Source organism: Rattus norvegicus, chromosome 10, assembly GCF_021556685.1.
Source record: "Rattus norvegicus strain SHRSP/BbbUtx chromosome 10, alternate assembly SHRSP_T2T, whole genome shotgun sequence".
NCBI classification, from domain to species: Eukaryota; Metazoa; Chordata; class Mammalia; order Rodentia; family Muridae; genus Rattus; species Rattus norvegicus.
This window is the reverse complement of record NC_141543.1, coordinates 108,789,256-108,807,880: the sequence shown is the minus strand read 5'-3', so window position 1 is coordinate 108,807,880 and position 18,625 is coordinate 108,789,256. Positions and strand designations below refer to the sequence as shown.

The window sequence follows — 18,625 nt, the reverse complement described above, 5'->3', positions numbered from 1 at the left end:
CAAACAAAAACTAGTCAGGAGGCAGGCACTGGCCTCCTTCCCCCAGGTGCCATAGCCCGGAATAAGAATCTGGAGGCTTCTCGTTATTCCCGAGGTTCCCTTCTTGCTGCTTCTCTCCCCTTCGGTCTAATCAAGTTGTCCTGGCAGCCTCTGCAGGTCCAAAGACAGCACTGATTGCCCAGGTACGCTGGGCTTTTAAGACCTTGCACCGCCCCCTGCTGGACAAAAGGATCCCTGCAGCTTCCCCCCTGCAAGTGGAGCGTTAGATGGTGTTGATGCATATAGGCTTTGCCTGTCTGTAGAACACACCCACCATGTCCACAGTGAATATTCAAGTCCTTGAGGATGCCCCCTGCCCACCAACAGACATCCCGGAAGCAGACAGAGGCTACCCTCTCTAGGTAGGACACCCCTGTCTCACCACCGTGGGCTGGGACACTAGGCCGAACCCTGAATCTGTAACTTATACTTTCTTTTAAAAAAATTATTTATTATTTTTATCTCAACGTGTGTGGGCGTTTTGCTTGCATGCATGTCTGTGCATAGTGTGTGTCTGCCAGAGGCCAGGAGGAGTTACTAGAGTCACAGATGGTTGCGAGCTGCCATATAGGTGCTGGGGATCCAACCTGGGTCCCCTGCGAGAGCCTTGACCGCTGAGCCATCTCTCAAGCCCTGCGTTACTTCATTACCGATAGCTATGCCCTGTGACATATACTGTGCATAAGTCTGCACACTTGTGGCTGGGAGCCCTGGGCTGGAGGATCCGGTGCTGAGGACATTGGTTGGTTTTATCCACATCCAGACTGAGGGCTGCCCAGCACAGGACAAACAGGACAGAGAGAGATAGGATGGAGAGAGATGGGCGGCCCAAAGCCACACCTCAGTGAGTCAGAGGTCAATTCTTCCCCACCCATTTCCACAGTACCCCTCTCTGCTTACCCCCTTACTGGCTCCAACCTCAGAGTCTCTATTTTTGATGTCCTCTCTGACTTGGCTTTTGAACTGCTGGTTTTCTCTGGCTGTTCAAGTCCCAGGTCAGTCCACCCCTAAGACATAGGAGCTTCTAGTAACTCCCCATAAACACACACCACCTCACCCCGGGGAGTGGTTCTGTCAGCCGAACACCTGTCTTGCAAACAGGAGGACCCGAGTTCAAATCTCAGAAACCAGGTTAAAAGCCAGGTGTGGTGACGTGTGCAATCTCAGCACAGGTGGGTCCTCAGAGCTCGCCGGCCACCTGGACTAAATGACAGGCTGTTAAAAGACTCCGTCTCAAAACATAAGGTAGACAGTGCCTGAGGAATGATAACCAAGGCCGTCCATTGGCTTCTACGTGTGCACACACACACCCATACAGACGCCATGTCTCCTGCTCATGTGACAGGCAATGCTGAAGGAATCCCGAGTGGCCAGGCGTTGTGTTATCCCCACTCATTGTGAGCTGCAAACCCAGGCGGGTGCTATGGAGGGAAATGACCCTCCACGGAGCAAGAGAAAGTACCGACAGGATAGATCAAATACAGATCTGATAACCACTTATATATAAAGAGCTCCCTCAACTCAACAACAAAACTTGACTCAAAAATGGGCAGAGCCTAGTGCGATGGTTCACACCTGTAATCCCAGCATTTACTTGGTAGGCGGGGGCAAGACCATCAGGGGTTTGAGGTCATCTCAGCTATTACTAATCTTATAACTGGCCCAACACCAGCCACACAGGGTGAATGGTGCCCCCACACACACCCCTACCACCCTACACCCTTACTCAGGCACCCTCACATCCCACACCCCCATACCCATACCACCCTCAGCCCCCCATACCTCCACCTCTACTCCTACCCCCATCCCCACCCCCACAGTAGTCTCTGTGAGAAAAGGCTCTTGGGCGAGCTATAAGGCTCATCTGGTAAAGGTGCTTGCCACCAAGCCTGATGACATGAGTTCTATCCCAAATGGAGGGAGAAGAGAAATAAATACTTCAAGCTGTCCTTCGGGCCTCCACACGTGCTATGCTAAGTGTACACAAACCTAGATAAACCCATTTTTGAAAGGGGAAAATAAAGGAAAGGCTCTTTGCGGATAGAATTCAGTGTCTTAAGATGCGATAGTCCCAGCTGCCCGGAGGCCTTAAATACCTTCAGTTTCAGAAAGGCAGAGAGAGAGAGAGATCTGAGAGGAGATGGTCACGAGACAGCAGAGGCAGATTCCAAGATAGCCGTGGCTGCCGGAGCCCCCAGGAGCAGGAGAGGACTGGGCCAAAAGCTTCTTGGAGCTTCAGAAGGAGCTAAGCCCTGCCCAGCACGTTCTGCTTCTGAGTTCTGACCTGCAGAGCTACGCAAAGTCACATCAATCCATCAGTCACAGCTGGAGCCCGCCAGAGGCTCCAGGGCCAGCTGGGAGGTAGGAGGTGACAGGACTGAATGGAGCGCTGAGGGCTGGGGTAGAGCCTCCAGAGAGCCCCACGTTGCCTGCCCGTCCCGTGGCAGAGAAGAGCTGGGACCCCCGTGTCCCCGTGTCCCGTTACACAAACCAGACCCCAGCCAGGAGCGCACATCCAATGCCAGGACTCTTGGACCCTTCCAGAGACCCATGTGCGAACTTCTTACTGAGCGGCACCTCCTGTGATCCCTGTCTGCGACTGCCCTACTGGCCCAGCCATTCTCACCCTCCCTGCCCCCCCTCCCCTGCCCCTGCTGAAACACAAGCGCTTGGAACAAGATAAAACTGCTTAATTTCTAAGAGCCACAAAACCGATCCAGAACAACGAAAAAAGAAACCACGCCGACCCGTTGGCTGAAAAAACAGCAATTCTGTGCCTCTGAGGCCTGTCCCTGCTCAGTGACTCATGCCAGCCGTCTGAGGAGCCCGAGGCATTTGCCTGGGGAAATTTCTGAGAGCCCAAGAGGACCCCGCCCGCCCGGGGCCAGCCTCACAAGGCAAGAGAGAGAGGAGAAAAGGAAAGAAAGGACAGGATAGAGCCTTGAACCTCTTCCCTGCCACTGGAAGGCCCCATGTCCCCACCACACCCTCCACCACACCTCCTGGACAGCAGGGCTGGACAGGCTTCAGTCGCCAGCCCTTGGGGCATCCAGCCAACCAGGTCTCCATCCACCGGAGCATACATGTGTCGTGGTCCACTGCCTACAGAAGTGCAAGCGGGGACGGAGGGAGACAGCTGTCACAGCATCTGACGCTGAGACAGAAAGGCAGGGCGCAGCACACCCGGCTGGAAGGGGGAAGCCAGCCAAATGCACACCAAGAACTCAGAAGCCCACCAAAGTGAGGGAGGGCTCGGCCTCACTCTGTGGATAAGGAAACTGAGGCGGAGCCACCAAGTAATCTGCTCGAGGCCACCCCGCGGGGACAGTACAAGAGCTTGACTTCCCCAGGGACTGGGGCTGGGATTAGAGCTCCAACTGACCCCAATTAATAAACTGGGGTGAAGAACGGGATGGAGGAGGGGCGGGGATTTTCCTCTTCTGCCCCAGTCTGGCCATTTAAGGTTGAGTTTTGGAGAAGAAAAGTTTTGTAAAAATACATCCAAATGGAGGGTTTCCTAAAGAGCCGGCTATGCCTACCTAGCACGGTGGCCTGTGCCCAGATCCCAGTGACTCAGGAGGCTGATGTAGGGTAATCATGAGTTTGAGATCAGCCGGGGACACATAGCAAGGCTACACCTCAAAATGAAAAAAGAAAATGCAAGTGTTGGGGAGAACGGCAGGTGTAGACTGAGGTCCTGGATTCCACTAACAGTCCCCCAAAAAGAGGGGAAAGGGAGGGAGGGAAGGAGGGAGGGAGGGAGGACTGATCTTTGGGCCTGACCCTTACTTACTAAGAGAAAGTACCACGTGAAGATGTAGCCCGTTGGTGGAGTGTATACCCTGGCACAGTATCCTGGTTCCCTTCCTAGCATCACCAAAACCTGTGGCAGGTTTGTAACCCCAGCAGTCTGGCCATAGAGGCAGCAGGATCGGGAGTTCCATACCACCCAGGACTACAAACAGACAAATGGAGAAGGCCCCTCTCTGGTCCAGTGCTGTGTCATCCTTGGCTAAGGGCACCGGTGAAGGTTTGGTGGTGAAGGCCGGGATCAAAGGCTGCTTTGTTCAGCGTATAAAAAGCTCTGGTCAGCCCGTGAGGCTCCAAGCTTTCACCCTTGGGTCTCAAGGGAGCCACCTTCCCCTCACACGAGCCTCTCAAATACCCTGCTGTCACCTACCGGGGCTGGACCTTGTCATCCACAGAATGAAGGCTGGACATTTGTGTGGCTCAGCGGCTGAGGAAGGCCTGAACCCACAACCCAGCACAGCCACACAGACAAGTGCAGGCCCCTGTGAGCCGGCCACTAAAACAACTGTCATCTTCTATCTGGTAATGAGGAGGTGGCAGGGCCAGGCTTCCTGTGGAGGGCACAGCCCCACCTGTCCAGGTCTTGGAAGCAGCTGCTGGCATTCCCCGCCATGCTGCCTCTATGAACTGGTCCCAGAAAACTTCACCTCTACTTATCACCTCCAGCTAGTCAGGACAGGAGCACAACACTGAATGTCTCCCTCCTGGGTCTCCTGTTGTGCCTGGCAGGGTCACAGGACACACTGCTGTCAGCAAGGCACCAGGTGGCTGCCTCTTAGTGAAGGCCTGGCCAGCTTTGATGTCACATCAGAAATGGCAGAAATCCCAGGGTTGGTGGTGATCCCTCAGATGAGACCTCAGATGTGTCTTTTTTTCCTCCCCTTTGGCTTCTCAGGGACCCCTGCCTTTGTGCATGCACTCAGAGGCAACCGATAGCCCGGGGCCAATGACACTTTCGGGTGGGGTTCAATTCTCATCGTGAGCACAAGACAGCACAAATCCAGAGTAAGGGTTACATCCCTAAAATCTGTCCCCACACTCTCCTGCAGCCCCTGATTTAGATGGTGCCCTAGGCGGAGGAGGCAGTAATGACCTCAGACATTGGTGGTCCCAGTAGGAACTGGGACCCTTAAACTGGGAATGCCTTGACTAGGGTGGCTAAGAGAGACTCCTTCCCTGAACTGTTAACACCCCTGCTGGGTCTATATTGGATCTAAGGGGGCTGCAGGAGTACACGGTTGCATGTGTCCTCATGCACAGGCACTCTGGCCTGAGCGTGCACACGCACACGCACACACACACACACACACACACACACACTTGAGGGTGCACACGTCTGCATACACCTCCTCCAAGCACTGGGAGCCACCACCTCTATAATCAGCAACCCGGGAGGCCCAGCCAAGCTATTTCAGGAGACCAAGGCCAGATGATGGACAAACACGCTTGCCTTGGCCCTGGTGCAGAGTCCATCCCCACCGTCCACCCTTCCGGAGTCTCTGAATTCACAGGGGTCACAGACAGAAAAGTGGCACACCGGAAAATGAAAGAGAAACAGCTCGGGAGAAGGGGCCCGGTTTAAATAAAAGCCAGACCCAGCTGGGCTTACAGTGGGAAGCAACATTCCGGCTCACCAACGTGGACTAGTCAGCAGAAAGAAGAAGAAAAGAAAAGAAATGTTTCTGTAAAAGTCACTAAATGTGACCTTGCGTGCTCACTTCCCAGAGCTGCAGGACAGCCACCTCGGGAGTTGGGGTTCAGGGATGGGGAACACGGGACGTGGAGGGCTGTGGCCTACCTGTGATGCGATCTCTCTCCATTCCTACGGATGTATTTACGGCAGGCAGCTGGGATGCCGGTGTCCCCTGCGCAGAGGGGTCCTCCTCCCCTTTCTCACCCCGTCGCCCTCCCTCTCTGCCTCCTCCTCCTCCTCCTCCTCCTCCTCCTCCTCCTCCTCCTCCTCCTCCTCCTCCTCCTCTTCCTCTAAAAACACTCTTTGTCTGGTCTAATTTCTTCAATCTGTTGCAATCACGAACAGATCCAAATTACCACATTTCCATGTGTTGGTCATATGTCTCTGCTCCGAACTGAAGTAGCATTGTCTCTGCCACACAGAGGGGGAACGGGGAGCACAAGGAGAGAGATTAAAAAAAAATAGGACGGGGGAGCCTCGATGGGATCCCGGGTGTCCCTGAGTCTTCTCCCTGAGCACGGGACCAGCTGCCTGGCCCTCAGTGCTGTGGCCTCAGCCGTCCAGCGTCCAGCGTCCAGCGTGCAGCTTCCGGCACTGCCTCCTCTCCCCGCCCCCTCCAGCCCCCGCCGCTGGAGTCTGGTTGTTCCCTTTTAATATCCACTTGGAGATGCCTAACTAGGCTCTTGGAAACCAACGCTCAGAGTCAAATTCCTGGCCACTTCCAAAGTCTTTCATTTTCCTCCCGTCCAGCGATGCTGTGATTTTCTTGGGGTTTAAAACATTTCAAAAGCTTCTATTTCCTGCGTGCCTGCCTCACCTTACTCTGCGGCTCCAAATCTCAACCCGCACCACACCCGAGCTATCTGCACAGGTACTGGTTACCTCCCAGACAGGAGGATGGAGAGAAGGTTCCCAAATACCTGCCCGGAAAGGTATTTGAACCCCGAGAAGTTCCCCCTGTCTTGAGAACCTGCGGATCAGAGGGACAGGCTGTCCCCACCCCAGGCTCCCAAGAGGCTGAGCTGGCTGGAGGCTTCCTGGAAGATTCTCACCCCACACACATGAGTCAGTAAGTCTCAGCGGTCCCCAGGGAGGGAAACACGTCCTCCGGTTGTGATTTCCCCAGACTCAGTGGCTCTCTGAGAACATGGCTGGCCCCGGGGCCTCAGCTCGATTTCCTGGTGGACACCTGGTCCAGGGGCTGCTCGCCTGGCAGGGGGAGGGAGGACCCTTAGCACCTGCTCAGAGCCCTGGCTGCCTTCATAGACTCAGGAGCAGCAGTGGGAAGGTCATGGAGAAGGGTCCCAGGGACCAGAGCATTCTTGGGGTTGGGGATTTAGCTCAGCAGTAGAGCGCTTGCCTAGCAAACGCAAGGCCCTGGGTTCGGTCCCCAGCTCCGGAAAAAAAAGAAAAAAAAAAGAAGAAGAAGAAGAAGACGTTCAAACCTGGTGGGAAGCAGGACTTTGCTGTGTGCAGTTCTCTGCTTAAAGAAAACATGTATAGGTGTGTGTGTGGAGGGGGGGGGGTTGTTAAGGGCTGTTTCTGTTAAAAAACAAAAAACAAAACAAAACAAAACAAAACAAAACCCAAAACCCAGCATCTCTTAATTGTTTTGAGTTTTTGTTGGTATTTTGAAACAGGGACTGGAACTCTAGGTAAACCAGGCTGGCGGCCTCCTCCTCCTCTTCCTCCTCTTCCTCCTCCTCTTCTTCCTCTTCCTCCTCCTCTTCCTCCTCTTCCTCCTCCTCCTCTTCCTCCTCTTCTTCCTCCTCCTCCTTCCTCCTCCTCCTCCCTCTCCCCCTCCTTCTCTTCTTCCTCTTCCTCTCCCTCCTTCTTTATATGAGTACACTGTAGCTATCTTCAGAAACACCAGAAGAGAGCATCAGATCAGATCCTATTACAGAGAGTTGTGAGCCACCATGTGGTTGCTGAGAATTGAACTCAGGACCTCTGGAAGAGCAGTCAGTGGTGATCTTAACCACTGAGCCATCTCTCCAGCCCATGGCCTTGAACTTCTGAGTATCTTCCCTGCTTTCATCCAGGGCATGGGGAATACAGGCTTGTGTCACTTTGCCTGGCTCAGACTTAATCTCTCCAGAAAAAGAGGTGGCAAGCCTGGGAAAGCACTCATGCCTGCCCACCAGGTACCAGCCCAAACGCCACAGCCTTCAGACAAACCATACACTGACCACTGTGCTTCAGTTCCCGTGGCACCTGATCACTGGTCCCTTGGGAACCTGGGTTTGGAGACCTTCCCTGCCCATAAGGCCAGATCCTTCATAGCCCATAGCTAAATCACCCCAAGTCGGAGATGTCACTCTAGGTCCATGCACTGTCTGCCTGGGGCGGGACCCCAGATGCCCATCTAGACGCAAGGCATCTTCTCATGGGAGTGTACAGATCATTTCTAGTCTCCTGGGAGACATCAAGGGAATTGTCCCTGCTAGGGGCCATGGAGCGGAACCTCAAAGGGCAGCCTGCACCGTGAGAGAGCTGGGAACAGAGCCTTACAGGAGAGGGACTCAGGCACCGGAAGAACTGGCAAATGGTCCCCTAAGAATTCACATTCTAGGGTTGGGGATTTAGCTCAGTGGTAGAGCGCTTGCCTAGCAAGCGCAAGGCCCTGGGTTTGGTCCCCAGCTCCGAAAAAAAGAAAAGAAAAAAAAAAAAAAAAGAATTCACATTCTAGAACCCATGGCCGAGGAAGCCTTGTTAGGATCTTGACTTTACAAGAAGCAAGGGATTTTGAGGTGAAGATCTTTTGAGCCACCTGAGTAATCCAGGTAAACCTTCAGAAGATCAAGCCAGCACCGAGGGGGAGGGGCTCACAAGCCTCCCACCCCTAACCGAGGAGCTATGGACATTCGCTCGTTTCTAGGAGTGGTAGAGTCAGGTGTGTTTTTTTAGGGGTAGGCCAAGTGCCAGTGGATGCTCCAACGCACTTGGAGGTATGTGGGCAGCAAAAATTAGAGTCGAAAGGTTATTTAATAAAATAGAGAGGGGGTGCTGGAGAGATGGCCCAGCGGTTAAGAGCACTGACTGCTCTTCCAGAGGTCCGGAGTTCAATTCCCAGCAACCACATGGTGGCTCACAACCATCTGTAAAGGGATCCTATGCCCTCTTCTGGTGTGTGTGAAGATAGTGACGGTGTACTCACACACATAAAATAAGTCTTGAGAGAGAGAGAGAGAGAGAGAGAGAGAGAGAGAGAGAGAGAGAGAGAACATGAAGTTGGGAGGGGAGGTGGGGTGTCTGGAAGGGGTTAAGGGGAGGAACTGGGGTTGACTATGATCTAAATACATGTAATGAAACTCTCAAAGAATTAATAAAAATCTGTATTTCTCCCAACACAATATTGTTATTATTTGGGAATTTCGTACAATGCACCTCAATCATGCTCCCTTCCTTTGTACCCCCCCCCACCAAAAAAACCCCCACCAAGTCCAATTTGTGTTGCCCACAAACTCACTAGAGTATGGCCAAATTCCCAGTGGCCAGCCCCTTAAAAAAAACCCAATTCCCCACCCCCACCTCCTGCCTGAAGCCATCAATTGTGAATGGCTACACTTCAGCATCTTTAGCGTGACTTTTAAGGACTCTCTTTAGTAGCTTCCTGTCTGGATTGTTTCCTTGGGGTGAGAGGGTATATTTTAAAAAAAGACTTTGACACGCAGAGGAAGAAGTAAGGCTGGATCCCAGAGAGTCCCAGGCACTGCCTTAAGGCTGGACTGATGCAGCCCCAAGCCAAGGAAAGCCTGGAGTCCCACACAGGTGGCAGAGGTGGGCAAGGGGTTCCCTGTAGGTCTCTGAAGGGTACAGCCCGGCACATTCACATTCACAATGATACTAAGTGCATTGTATCCCGGGACAGAGATACATTTGTATTACTTTGTCCGGCCAGTTTGTGGCAACTTCTTTTGGCAGTCGGGGAACACAAGGCGGATGTCCTGTAAGCGGGTGTCCTGTGCAGGCCAAAATGAACATTGTGGCCATTTGAGCATTTCCATCCGAAGCAGTCAGACCAATCAGGAGGAGGACAGCCGGGGCGGGCTGGGGCTTGCAGTTACTTTTTTTCTTCTCTCTTTCACCTTCCCCAATTTTTTGAAATAGGGTCTTGATAGCTCAGGCTAGCCTGAAGCAGAGGGTGACTGGACATCATGGGTTGTTGGCTTGTGTTTGTTTTGTTTCTCAGATCTATTTATTTTATATATTTGAGTGTTTTGTCTGGACATATATGTGTGTGGCATGTGTCTAAGCAGGCCAGAAGGTGTGGGATTCCCTGGATCTGGAGTTATGGATGGTTGTGAGTTACCACGTGGGTGCTGGGATCTAAACCAGGGTCCTCTGCAAGAGCAGCAAGTGCTCTAACCACTGAGCCACAGCTCAGCTCCCCAACCCCACCCCACCCAACTCTGAACTTGTGATCCTCCTGTTTCCACCTCCCAAGTGCTAAGATTACAAGTGTGCACCACCAGGCCTGGTTTTATTTACTCTCTTGACTTTGAAAAAAATTTCCTTTAATGGTTTTTCTGCTTATAAATGCAATGTCTGGGGGCTGGGGATTTAGCTCAGTGGTAGAGCACTTACCTAGGAAGCGCAAGGCCCTGGGTTCGGTCCCCAGCTCCGAAAAAAAGAACCAAAAAAAAAAAAAAAAAAATGCAATGTCTGTTCATTCTATTACATTTAGCAAGTACAAAAAAAAAAAAAAAAAAAGTAAGAAAAATTGTTTCCTCCACATGACACTGCCCAGGCCCAACTCCCAGGGCAGCATGCAAACCAGAACGACTTGAGAGACCGTGCACATCAGTGGCCCAGGATGGTGAGTGGGCCCAGGCCAGGAGCTGGTTCCTCCTGCAGACACCAGGCTGCACAAGCCCTCAGCGTCCTGCTGTGGTCCCTGTGACCCTCGGTGTTTGAGGACCTAGTTTGGCTCAAGGTCTGTTTCCCCACCATGCCTGAAATTCTAAGCACTCGGGCCTAAGTAGGGGAATAATTTGAAACCAGAAACCTGGCAGTGCAGACAGCGCGGAGGAACCTGAATTAGTCATTGGCAGAGGCTGCGAAGAGAAAGGGTGAGAGGCAGGGCAAGCCCCAGCTACAAGAGCCAAGAAACCCACTGCCCATGGTGGGGTAGGCTTGGGAGACAACTCAACAGCCACACATGTTCCTCCCACTCCAGGGGAACGCAAGAGGCTGAGACACCTACTCAGGAAACATGGAAGCTCGTTGGGGTTAACTTGGTTTCAAGAGCTTTTCCAACCTGGACAAGGTTTGCTCTTCCAGGAAGACAGGACCCTCAGGTCACAGCTCTGAAGCATCTGGCTGTGACAGCCCAAAGCCCCAATTCTCACCCACAGCCTGCAGTTAGAACCCTGCTATCCTCCCAATCCTCAGGCCAGCACCCCAGCCCCCATCGACTTGGACGCCCTGGCCACTGTCTTTGTGACGTCACTCACAGGTTCACAATCCCTCTAAGCTGCAGAGGGGGCTCGCTGGGCACAAACCCATTTAAAGAAGCAGTCGGGGACCTAGGCAAGTCGAGAACTCCCTCCTCCGCTAGGGAGCCTTCCAGGATTGCTTCCCCCCCCCTCTGACCTGTTCCATAATGTGACCTGGCCCTCCCAGACATATCTGCCCCTGCAGCTTTCTTGGTGACCTTTTCTCCTGGGTGGACCTTCAGGGCCCCCGGGTTAAAGTGTCTACTTCTATGGAGCCAAAGGAAAAGGTACAAGTGACTTCACAGAGCAATCAGGAGCTGGGATCACTGGAACTTTCCCAACTGCACCCAAGAGCATGTGCAGTTAAGATGCCACCATGCCATCCTGGCTCCTCCGACCCCCTCTGGAGCGCACGTATCTGCACTCCAGCACTGGCTGAGGGGGGACAAAAAAGTACCAAGTGAGGCCAGGCAGCCTGAGCAGACAGTGGCTGGGAGATCCCAGGGAAGGGGAAGGAAGAATCCCCCTCTGTGACCCAGGAAAAGTCTCCACAGGGCAGGGCTCTTGGTATGCTCCCCAGGGAAGGCCTTGCATGGAGGCGAGAGGAAGGAAGCCTGGGGGGCTGATTTCCTGCCACGTCTGTCCTTCCCTCAAGGCAGAGACCCAGGAGCACCCACACCCAGGTCAGGAGGCTCTAAAGATGAACCCTTTAAGAAATGACATTTGGGAACCGCATGTGACAACTTAGTCAATAACACACTTGTCTTCCACGCATGAGGACCTGAGTTAAATCCCCACGACCCATATAAAAAGGCTGGGCGTGGGGGTGCACAACTGTAATCCCAGGGCTGGGGAGGGAGGCAGAGGCAGGAGCCTAGACTGATAGGTTAGTCCAGGGCAGGGAAGCCGCTGTCGCAGAAAGAAAAGGAGGAGTGGGTACCTGATAAAGTCAGCCCAGGTTATCATCTGGCCTCCACACGTACAGGTGGACATACATGTGCTCACACACATATTCCACACACATTCATACACACACTCACACACACACACAAGACACACATACACATGCACACATACACATTCATACACATACATATACATACAAATATATACACAAGACACACATAAACACACATGCACACATACACATTCATATACATACAAACATATACACATGATACACACATAAACACACACATGACACATACACAAACACACAAATACACACATACACATTCATATACACACATATACATATATATGCACACACCACATACACACATATATATACATACACACATTCACACACATACCCATTCACACATACACATACATACACACATTCACACACATACATACACACATTTATACATACATACACATGCACACATACACATTCATACACATACATACGCACATTCATGTGCATACACACATGACACACACAAACACACACAACACACATACACACATACACATACATGCATACACATACATATACATGCACATACCACACACACATATATACATACACACATACCCATTCACACACATACATACACACATTCACACACACATTCATAAGCACACACTCACACACACATACATACACACAGGACACACACGGACACACACACACACACACACACACACACACGCATCTCCTAAATCAAGTATGCTGACGTGCACCTGTAATCTCATCCTTTAGGAGGCAGAGGCAGGAGGATTACAGCAAACTCGAACCCAGTTTTGTCTGTTTAGTGAGTCTTAGATCAGCCGGTGCTACATAGTGAGGGTCCTATGTAAAAATAGTCATCCTAAGGAATAGGTAAAATCCTTTCACTTCCAGCTGAGATCATTAAATCAAAGTCCCTGAATTGGAAACAAAGACCGTCAGGCTGCCGCCTCAGAACTGGCCTGGCTACCCCTGCTACTGTACCTGCCAACAGAGTGGGCAGCCGGAAGAGGCTCTGGCTGGGCTTCTGCAGCTTCCACAGCAAAGCTGCTTCCAGCCGGAGGGGGGGGCCCCCCCGCAACATTCCTATCTAGAAGCTCCTCTCAGCTTTTTATTGTACCTCGGTCGGGGATCTGCCTTCCTATGTAAACATGGGCCAGCTCCTCTGTGCAGAGGTGGGGTGGGGTGGGGGAGGGAGGGGGAGGAGGTGGGAGGTGGGTGGTTGAGTAGGCACGCCTGTGGCCCGGTTTACAGAATGTGCCACCTGAACTTGGCACACCTTTCCAGAGGGACAAGCATCCCAGATGGCCTATATTTCACACTAGAGGTCCTCACGCTCAGCCACCTACCTCCCCCCTCCCCCCAGCCCTGGCTGCAGCCAAACCAGAGCAGGAACTGAAGGGGAGATGGGATTCTTCTCTGCCACTTCCCATGAGGAGCCAGCACTCTGCTTGCTCAGTAGTCACCCCATAAATATTCGCCGGATAAAAAATGGATCTGAGACTGCAGCACACAGCCGGTCCTAACCAGCACCTGCCCAGAGCACTCGACGCTGGTGAAGATGCGCTCCGTCTGCCTCTCGTGACATGGGAGACACACGTGGCCAGGAATCAGCCACGATGAGCAGCTCGCCCAAGGCTTCCCACTATGTTGGCCAAAATTGGCTTAGTAAGCACCTGTAATCCCAGCACTTAGGAGGCTGAGGCAGGAGGATCTCAGGTTTGAAGGCAGCCTGTGCTACATAAACCAACCAAGTGAACATTGGAAGAACGCAAGTCCGTCGGGGCTTGGAGAGGCAGCTCAGTGGTTAGAGCACCAGCTGATCCAGCTGAGGCCATGGGTTTGCTTCCCAGCATCTAAATGCCATCGCTCCAGTTCCAGAGGACCGCTGCCCTCTGATCTCTGAGGACACTGCATGCACATAGTGTAATGACATCCATGGAGCAAGTCTCATATACATAGAACAACTTGTTAAGTTGGGAGCCTCATAATCCTGCAAATCTAGCTCCAGGGGACCTGACACCCTCTTCTGGCCTCCATAGGTACCTTCCTTCATATACTGGTCCCACCCCACCTACACACACACACACACACACACACACACACACACACACACACGCAAATACACATATATACACATACACACACATACACATACACACATACATACACACACAAATACGCATATATATACATACACACATACACACACACGCAAATACACATACACACACATACACACACATACACATACGCGCACACATAATTAAGCATGTTTTTAAATAGTCCTAAATGCCTAGCGGGTAGCAACTCCCCAAACCCTGTTTCCTTCTGCTCCTCCCATGGGTCTCTGCTCCAGAGGACAAACAGCTGCTGCTCCTTGGTCAAAGAAACTGTTGAAACTGGTTCTCCGGCTAGTCCCGCCTGCTTCTACCCAATCTGCACTACAATGCTTGCTGCCTATGGTGTGCCCCTTGCACAGGAGCCAGGAATGGCAACCTGCTCCTGACAGGCAGGGCCAGTCTGTGCTACTCAGGATCCTAGTTGGAATCAGCAGGACAGGGAAACTGTTTTCCAGAGATGAAGAGATCAGGCTAGCCCAGGGAAAGGGAAGCAGGCTAGCCAGGAAGGCAAGGGGGCTGGGTAGGGGTTGGGGATGCTGGAGAGGGGAGGGATGAAGGACGAGGCAGGGGTCCCATGACAGCTAGGCTGAGGTCTGAGTTTGTCGGGAGGGTCAAGAACAAAGGTAAGGCTAGGGGGTGTGTACACACGTGTGTGCATGTGCTCATGTGGGGGGAGTGGATCATAGCCTGGTCCCTGATACAGAGGTAGGACTTGGTAAATGTCCCATGAACTCAGCTATGTGCAGGGAAGAACCTACAAGAGGAAGGATAAGGACAGACAGACAGGACAGGACAGAGGAGACAGCGGAGGTCACAACATGGCCCAAACCATGGTTGCCTCGTCCAGGGCCCCCAGAAGAAGAGAGACAAGGATTGACCTGTGTGGGGCAATGAGGCAGAGGTCAAGGTTGATGTGAGGCTGCCACCTTGAGGTCTTGGGTGGGTGCTCTCCTGGTTGGGAAGCAGGAACCCCCGTTAACAGAGGGTCTAGAAGGCGGGCCTGTGAGCACGTCTGTGGGGCATTTTCTCGGTTAATGATTGACTTGGGAGGGCCCAGCCCACCGTGCGTGGCTGGTCCTGGCGGTATAAGAAAGCAAGCTGTGTGGGCTAGTAAGCACCATTCTCCACAGGCCCTGCGCCAGCTCCTGCCCTGTCCTGCCTCTGTGCTAGACTGTGATCTAGGGGTAAATGAACCCTTTCCTCCCCAAGTTGCTTTTTGGTCACGATATTTATCACAGCGATAGAAACCTATCTAAGATGTGTGTGTGTGTGTGTGTGTGTGTGTGTGTGTGTGTGTGTGTGTGTGTGTAAGAGAGAGAGAGAGAGACAGAGAGACAGAGACAAAGAGAGACAGAGAGAGGAGAGGGCATTGAAGAAAAGCTGGAGTGGGGACCAGAGGATCTCAGCTGAAAGAATGAGCCAGAGATGCCCACAGGAGCCCAGAGGCAAAGCCCACTGCAATCTCTTCCTCTGCCAGCCCCTCCATGTGGCACACTTGTTAACATGGCCTGGCACAGGATCTCTGTCTGTCAACACTCACTACCACGGCAGCTCCTCCCACCAAGACAGCAGGACACACAGTCCTGAGGAAACAACAGGACTGACACAGGACAGATCCCACGGATCTGGAACCTACTAGGGATGGCAGCAGCTAGACCATTAGTTACACATGAGAGTCAGTGTTAAGCCTTGTTCATGGGAGCAAGGAGCTTCCTTAAAGGGGTATGTGTAAGAGGGTGTGTGTAAGAGAGTGTGTAAGGGATCAAAGGGAGCCTGGGGCACCAGCCAAGGGACGCAGGACACAGAAGTAGGGGAAGTGCTTTTCCTGTCGTATACCAGTCTCCCTATGCTGTATTACAGGGAGACCCTTCCTCGAGTACAGGCTGAGGGAGGTGTCTGGGCACCTCTATATCAGAAACCCACAAATGGGGTACTTCACACACTAGGTGTACGGCTCTACAGCTCTAGGCTCTGCCCTGGCTTCACCTTCACGCGGCTTCTCCTCTAGTTCCGAGGACGCCAGTCTTTCCAGATAACCTCACCTCAAGGTCATTAGCATCCTAGAGATGAGTCAATGGTGGGATTAGAGACAACGCCACAGACCTCGAAGGCACAAGTGGTCCCCAGGCACACACCGGATGTCGATGTCGGATGTTGAAATGGTGTAGAAGGCTCCAGGGATTCTGGGCTAGAGGTAGAGAGGCTCAGACTCAGCCCAGGAAATGCTGTGTGAGCCACGGAAACCAGGGCAAAGGTCATCCAAGGCTGCAATCTGCCCAGACAGGCTACTTGGGGCATAGGAAGGGAGTAAGTGTGGGAGAACAGACCGGAAAACCACTGGGAAGGGTACATTGGCGATGCCCAGAAGGACAGAGGTGGGCATTTGCTCATCCCACCCTCCACCTAAGGATGCGCGCAGAGAAGAGCCATTCCAGCAGAGAAAGCCCACAGGCCAAGAGGTAACAGATTTCCGGCTCCCAGTAGGAACAGGTGAACCAAAGGCACAAGGATCCCATGGTCCAACCTAAACCCTAAACCCTCTGAGATAGCAAGCAGACAATTATGTGGGGCTCTCGGTGTGGGGGTGGGGTGGGGGTACAGACCATTTAGAAGCAAAACCACAGATATCCCAAACTCAGGCTAGATTTCAGGTCTCCGTCCTCCTGGTCCCCAGAGGTGTGGCTAGCCTGCGGCATCTCTCTCTGCTGGAGGTGGCTGCCGGATGACTCTGTTCAGTTATCTTATTCCTTATGTTATATAATCTATCAATCGTGTCCTTTCGTTCTGTTTTGTTGAGGCAGGGTGTCATATCACCTGAGAGGGCTGTCCTTGAGTCCACTATGCAGATAAGGATGACCTTGGACTCCTGATCCTTCTGCTCCTACCTCCCAAAGGCTAGGATAACAGCCATGCACCTCCATGGTCAGCTGGGTCTGGCCGCTTTTGCTGACTTTTGTTCTTGAGACATTGTAGCCCATGCTAGCCTGAAAACTGTAACCAGGTTAAAGCAGTGTTTTCCTCTCAGTCTCCCAAAGGCACAAAGTATCCGGTGTGAACCACTATGCCCAGTTCAGTTTTTTGGTTTTTTTTAAAAGCTCAGTGTTGAACTTTTGCCTAGTTGCCCTGGGTTTGATTCTTAATACCACAAAAATAAAAAGAAAGAGAGGGAGACAGGGAGAAAGGGAGGGAGGGAGAGAAGAAGTGGAGGGGGGAGCAAAGTTTTGTTGTGGCTGTCACCAGAGCTAAGGGATTTGGCTTATGCCCTGAGTGGTTATTCCTGCCCAGACCTAAACAGCTTGGAAAGAAAGCAGAAAATGGAGCTGACAGTCACATACCCCATTTCTCTCTAGGGATGGGGACAGGGAGTCCCAAACAGAAGACCATGTGACCAAGGCTTGGAGGAAGATGGGGGCAGAGAAGAACTCCATTCGAGTGTGGACCTAGGCCCTGTTGGAGAACACGTCCCAGGGTCATGGCTGCAGGGAGGTAGGCCTAGGATTAAATAGGAGGAATAGGAACCAGTGCCCGCTGGGAGCCAACAGAGGCCCTGGGGAAGAAAGACTGTGTGTGTCAGCAGGCAGAGCCCGTGCAAACCTAGATCACTGCTTACAGCTTTGGGCTCCTGCAAATTATGCCTTAGGCTTCCAAGCTGAGCAAGCCCAGGCCGCCAAGTGCTGACGCCACACAACCGGCCTAAGCCTGGGGAGGCAACAGCAGAGGGAGACCTCATGCACGCAGCCCAAGGTACCAGCTCTCCAAGGCCGGAACAATCTCCAGCCCTTTGGATCGAGGCTGAGTAACAAGGAGGAGGGAGAGAGGCACAGCCACTGCCAAGCAATGGATCCTGAACACAAGGCATCCATCTGGACACACCAGTGGCAGGGCCGACTAGTGGTTAGTAGGTCTTGTGGCTATGGTGGGCAGGACGCGTCTGAACCAAGAGTGCTGAATCACTCAGCAGCCCAACCACCCTGGGGGTGGGGGGTGGTATCACCCTCCTATGCTGACACCCAGGCTCTTCACACACAGCGCTCAGCATCCACCACGTCGGCCACATGCTAAACCCAGCGCCACACTGGCATACTATCCACGACACACCCGATAAACCCATACCAACCCCCCCCCATGTCAGCACTGCTCCCTGCAGGGAGCCAGCCGCTCTCAGCCAGGGCACACCCTGAAGATGGAGCTAGGAGACGGAATGCTTAGATTCTGACGCCTTGGGCAGCCCTGGTTGGTCCAGAATGATCCATCTGCATAGCTACGAATTACAAACCAATTACGAACTTAATTGAAAATAAATTCTGTGCAAACAACTGAGCAATAAAATATGCCTAAAGTCTCTCTTTCAGTGGCCAACAGGCATCTGTGGCTCATGGCCACCCTTCCGGCGGTGCACATGCACGGGTCAGCACACGTCTCCAAAAGTTTATCATTTGCTAAGGAAGCCAGTCCCTTCGTCTCTGGCAACCAACATCGTCTCCAAGCAAAGGTCATCAGAAGGAGCATAGATCCCTCAGTCTGGTACCAGAAGGGTCATCAGGGGTGACAGGAGAGCTCTGGGGAT

At 52.6% G+C, this 18,625-nt stretch overlaps 1 protein-coding gene and 1 long non-coding RNA gene across 3 annotated transcripts in view; one reads left to right on the top strand and one right to left on the bottom strand.

The window, feature by feature from the left end:
* Septin9 (septin 9) overlaps positions 1 to 6,106 on the bottom strand; it is a 134,052-nt gene extending 127,946 nt beyond the window's left edge. The window contains 1 exon segment of the mRNA NM_176856.3: positions 5,648 to 6,106. Within this exon segment, the coding sequence (NP_789826.2) occupies positions 5,648 to 5,669 (22 nt within the window). The 5' untranslated portion in view covers positions 5,670 to 6,106.
* Positions 6,107 to 16,143: 10,037 nt separating this feature from the next.
* LOC148003193 (uncharacterized) lies at positions 16,144 to 18,387 on the top strand. Of its 2 annotated transcripts, none has more exons than XR_015632312.1 (3): positions 16,144 to 16,517; positions 17,409 to 17,544; positions 18,088 to 18,387. It is a non-coding gene; the product is annotated as an uncharacterized LOC148003193 (long non-coding RNA). The 2 variants fall into 2 exon arrangements; XR_015632311.1 differs by having other exon boundaries at positions 16,335 to 16,517; positions 17,699 to 18,387.
* Positions 18,388 to 18,625: the final 238 nt, after the last annotated feature.